This window comes from Apium graveolens, chromosome 3, assembly GCF_009905375.1.
Source record: "Apium graveolens cultivar Ventura chromosome 3, ASM990537v1, whole genome shotgun sequence".
Classification (NCBI taxonomy): domain Eukaryota; kingdom Viridiplantae; phylum Streptophyta; class Magnoliopsida; order Apiales; family Apiaceae; genus Apium; species Apium graveolens.
This window is the reverse complement of record NC_133649.1, coordinates 64,216,670-64,221,499: the sequence shown is the minus strand read 5'-3', so window position 1 is coordinate 64,221,499 and position 4,830 is coordinate 64,216,670. Positions and strand designations below refer to the sequence as shown.

General features: G+C 30.7%; 1 protein-coding gene across 1 annotated transcript; it reads left to right on the top strand.

The window, feature by feature from the left end:
* The first annotated feature begins 2,701 nt into the window (after positions 1–2,701).
* On the top strand, positions 2,702–4,099 carry LOC141710745 (ethylene-responsive transcription factor ABR1-like). The gene is made up of 2 exons (XM_074513278.1): positions 2,702–3,192; positions 3,330–4,099. The coding sequence occupies exons 1-2, from the start codon at positions 2,907–2,909 to the stop codon at positions 3,926–3,928; spliced, it is 885 nt and encodes a 294-aa protein (XP_074369379.1). The 5' UTR covers positions 2,702–2,906; the 3' UTR covers positions 3,929–4,099.
* The last annotated feature ends 731 nt before the right edge of the window (positions 4,100–4,830 follow it).

The following is a 4,830-nucleotide window of genomic DNA, read 5'->3' as shown; positions in this document are numbered from 1 at the left end:
AAAATAAATAAAAAGAAAACAAATTTCATAACTTCGATAATAATTCTCAAGTACAATATTTCATCAAATACAAGTCCCAAATTCTAAACTGCCACATGCCTCACTACTATTGGCTAACTTAATAACCTCCACTAGCTGTCATTCTTACTAATAACAAATTGATACAATAAGGCCCACGACTTTAAATACTAATAACGACATCGCACAACACAGTAATAAAACAGTTTCCCTCCAATACTAATTCATACTCCCTCCGTCCCTTTTGATTGTTAACGTTCGAAAATATGTTTTTTAATAGTTTTTACAAAAATATGCTTTTTAAATTTTCAATTTATAAAAATAAGAGTTTTCATTTTTATTTGTAAAAATACGGTTTCGTAACAAGAATACAATCAAATGCAAACTCGAATACAACCAAATGCAAACTCGAATGCCACCAAAAAAATTTAGTTAGTTTGCGGAAAATGTAAAACAAATTGTATATCTGATTGCTTTCGGTTGCAAACTGTATTTTTGTAAATATTTTCTAGAGATATTAAAATCGCAATAAAACTTTGAAAAATTTGTATTTTTGATAATTATTTTAAAAAAATATACTAAGAGAGTGATGACAACAATTTTGGCTTAAATTCTTTATCTATAAAATACACTAACATGAGTATAAAATTTATGAGACATTTTATTCAGTTGAAATGACTAATTTACCCCTATATCTAAAATTTAGTTAAAATAGTGTTGTTGGTTAGAATCGAACTCGAGCTTATACATTCACAAATAGATGTTTATACCACTACAACATATTGTCACATATGTTATTAATAATAAACATAATATGTAAGTGTCGTATACAGTAAGATATTTTATTTTTCACTTTAAATATAATTAGTAGATAATTTGAATAGTTAATTTTTAAAATAAATAAATTTATCTATCTATCTATCTTGCTACATCCACGAGTATCAATGTGTCAAAGAATTTTACAAGGCCAAACCAATAAATAACATATATCAAAATTGCTATCTTGAATTATTATGATTTGTTATGTACTTGACCTGATTTTTAAATATTACTCGGTATTTGGTTTAGATTATCGTACGATCTACGACGCACGGGTTTTGCACTCAACCAACTTTTTTTCCAAATTCCACTTCTTTAAAACAATACGTACATTAATATTAAATTTTAAACCATGTGTATGTGGCTTTTTTAATAATGGTGAATTCTTAAAGACTAAATTTTAAATTCTAATTTTTGTTTTATACAAAATCAAACTAATCCTTTTTTTATAATTTTATAAAAAAATAATTCTAGCAGTTAATATAATTTGAAAAATGTATTGACTTAATCAATTTTAACAATAGTCTATTATTAAAAAATATAAATTGTATATTATTTCATAAAATTAAAATTATATATATTTAAAAGTCTGTGAATGAAACACGGGACTTTTTGTAATTGTTTATTTGGTACAAAATAATTTAATGTTATTATAGAATTATTTTCACTTTTGATTTTTAATATATGAATAAAACTTGTGCACGCTCAAAAAATATGATTTCATTTGATCTCTTATAATTTAAAAAATAAAAAATTATTATATTGATCACAAAAATTAGCGTACTATTTTTTTCACAATAACATTAAAATATTAAACATTTTAGTAATAATGTTTATGACAAATTTATCGAATTAAAAAAAATTGGCACGGAAAGCCAATATATATAGTTATTAAATTTGAATATGAAAAAGGTTGAAATTATCCACGAACAAAATGAAGAATGATTAAAATAACACTACATTAGACTCTATACTAAAAAACAATATATAATCTGACCGCATAATGACATAATCTAAAGTACATGTCACACATCTATATTTTAAATAAACATTGTTGTGAAATAATTAAAAATATTATACAGACACTTCAACAAGAGAAATTTAGTATTGGGCTGAAATATTATACTCATATATATTGGAACTACGTTAATTATAATACACAACAACATATTCAACTTAGAGACCATTAACTATAAAAATATATGTTTTTACTAGGATCATCCAATTGTGAAAAAGAAGAAGAATAAGTGTAATACAATAAACTATCACTTAAGTGTCTAAATAATTATTGAGTCTAAACTACTTTCTTTGGTATTTTTTGTATAGTTTAATTAAATGACTAGGGATTAATTTTTTGTACGGTATTTTTTTTACCAGGATCATCAAATTACTAGGGATTTGCATATTTTATTTTTCAACTACAAAAAGTTGACATTTCAAAAATCATATACCATATTTGGATATTGTTAAAAAACGGTTGGTGTCTCTCAAATGTTATTATGCTATTTTAAATAATAATATAAACCCGGGCAAAAAATCACATGCGTTATAAGTCTGTGCATAACCCCACAGTGACGGTGCTAGGTCCTCGGATGTCTGGAATAGGCTTAAGCCTTCCTCGTTCTTATTTCAACTCACCCATATCATATGCAGTTTGACCCTGAGCTTTGACATATGAATGTCTTAGCTAGGCTCACCGAAGCAAGAAGAGTTCAATTTAGAACAAATTGCAAACATAAGACAACTTAACTTATCATCGAACATGCACGTTCCACCTTTTGACTTAATCGAATCATCAAAAACCCTGAATATCTTATATATCCATATTCCATTCATTAACTCATACTATGGTATTTCTAATTTATTTGTCAACCCCACAAACAAACAATCGATTCATCAACTATGAATTGACGTTTTCCTTCTGGCGCCGCTGCTTACTTTTATTTCTTCATTCAACTCAATACACGTCATCATCTTCAACCTATATATAAACACTATTACCTTTAGACACTTCTAAATAGTTTTTCTGGTGACCACATTTACACATTTCAAAACAAGTGTTTTCAAGAATGGAGAGGAGTGGAAGGCAAGAAGGACCGCATATGAGATCAGCACTAAGGGGACCTACGTTGCGAGGAGACAATCGTAGAGAAGAAGAGATCATGGTGTCTGCACTGGCTCATGTAATGGCTGGCGGTGGTAACGATGGTGGTGGTAATGGTAGCGGAATAAAGAGAGAACGCGATGAAGAAGGTGGCGATCAGCGTCATCATAGTTACCTTTTTGAATCAGTATCTCAAGGTTTTTCTCCGTACGGGGATGTGTCACTTGTAGGATCACCATCTTTTATGCATGGTTAGCAACTTTTTCCTATTTCTTAAGAATTTATAACCTGCATGTTGTTTCCCCGAGTCTTGTGCACATGATTCGACTTTTATTATGTATCAACTACTACGTTTGTTATGTACTAATTAATTTGGAATAAATGACAGAAAGTAGACAAGATACAAACAACAGTCAAGGGACTTGTAGTGGAGAAGAAACACAAGCAATAAGGAAATATAGGGGAGTTAGAAAAAGGCCATGGGGAAAATGGGCAGCTGAAATAAGGGACCCTTACAAGGCTTCTAGAGTTTGGCTAGGCACATTTACAACTGCTGAGGCAGCTGCTCGAGCATACGATGTAGCAGCACTTCACTTCAGAGGCAGCAAAGCAAAGCTCAACTTCCCCGAAAACGTGACACGAGCCTCATCTTCTTCTGATTCCCCAACTCCTCAATGGATCGTTTCTACCAATCCCGATACAAATTTTCCCATGTCAACAATGCCTGAGCCCATTGTTCACAGCACACAAATGTCTCCGTACCCAATTCAAGAGTCACTAGAGTACATGGATTACTTTTCTCAGCAGAATACGAGTTTACTGGATCATCAGTTCTCATTTTCATCTACTGGGACTTCAGTCTCCAGTTTTCATTCTTCTTCGTCGTCTAATAGTGATTACACCAGACCTGTTTATGTATCTTCATCCGGTTCCCCTCCATTTATATATCCTCCTTTTTCATCGACCGATCATGGTAATCAGCCATAGCTTCTTCCGGATAGTTTCTACGAACAAGGAGCCGCCCTTCATGTGGATTTTTTTTTGAATGTTACTAAATGTTATGAATTTCTAGAGTTTGAGTTGCTGAGATGGTTTTGTAGGAGAACTTTTTTACGACAAGCTTGTCGATTTAAATACTAGAAAGCACTCATACTTCGATATTTTCAATTTTTTCTTGTTCTTCGATATCTTCCATGAATTTGAATCCGGGTTTAGCCACTAATTCCATCTAATAATATATCTCAATCACTTCTCTGCAGATATCAACTCTTCAAACTCAAAGATACGAAAATGATTTTCCTTTTTCAATGTCGGTTGTTTTTAAGTATTATTTCAAAGTATCGTCCAGCTACATTTACCTCATAATTCTATATGTAAAGGCAGCTTGTGATGAAATGTAGAACAAAAGGGGTACAAGAAATATCGAGATTCAGTGTATAGTTATAAACGAAATTGAGTATTCCAAGCACATTAAGATATGTATTGTTTAGTTTGACGTTGTGTTTAGTTTTCATTTTTTTCAGCCCCAGTATAGAGGGCCGGTCCCGAGTTATAAGATATCTTTACAGTCTTAAATAACTTTTTTTTTTATTCCAGTGATAAAATCGGGCATCTTGTTTTAGTATCAAACAAAAGAAAATATCATCTCCGATATCTGTAACTTCATATTCTAAAAGCATGTTGACACATTTGAAAGAGAACAAGATATTTATGCCAATAATCGTACTGAATAAAAACTCAAAAGTTAGAATTGTTTTCTTTTCGAATAAAACCTTAGCATCGTTATGTATTTTAGTATCATCTCTTGTTTGAATCAAGTGAATGATAGCATCTTATATTTTCGGAATAGCTTCACTCTCGATGCATCTTTTCCGACATATATTTCTAAT

Excerpts from the sequence above, each read along its gene's own strand:
- LOC141710745 (XM_074513278.1), top strand. The coding sequence starts at position 2,907 with ATGGAGAGGAGTGGAAGGCAAGAAGGACCGCATATGAGATCAGCACTA. Across the intron at positions 3,193-3,329 it reads ATCACCATCTTTTATGCATG|AAAGTAGACAAGATACAAAC; the intron begins GTTAGCAACTTT and ends AATAAATGACAG.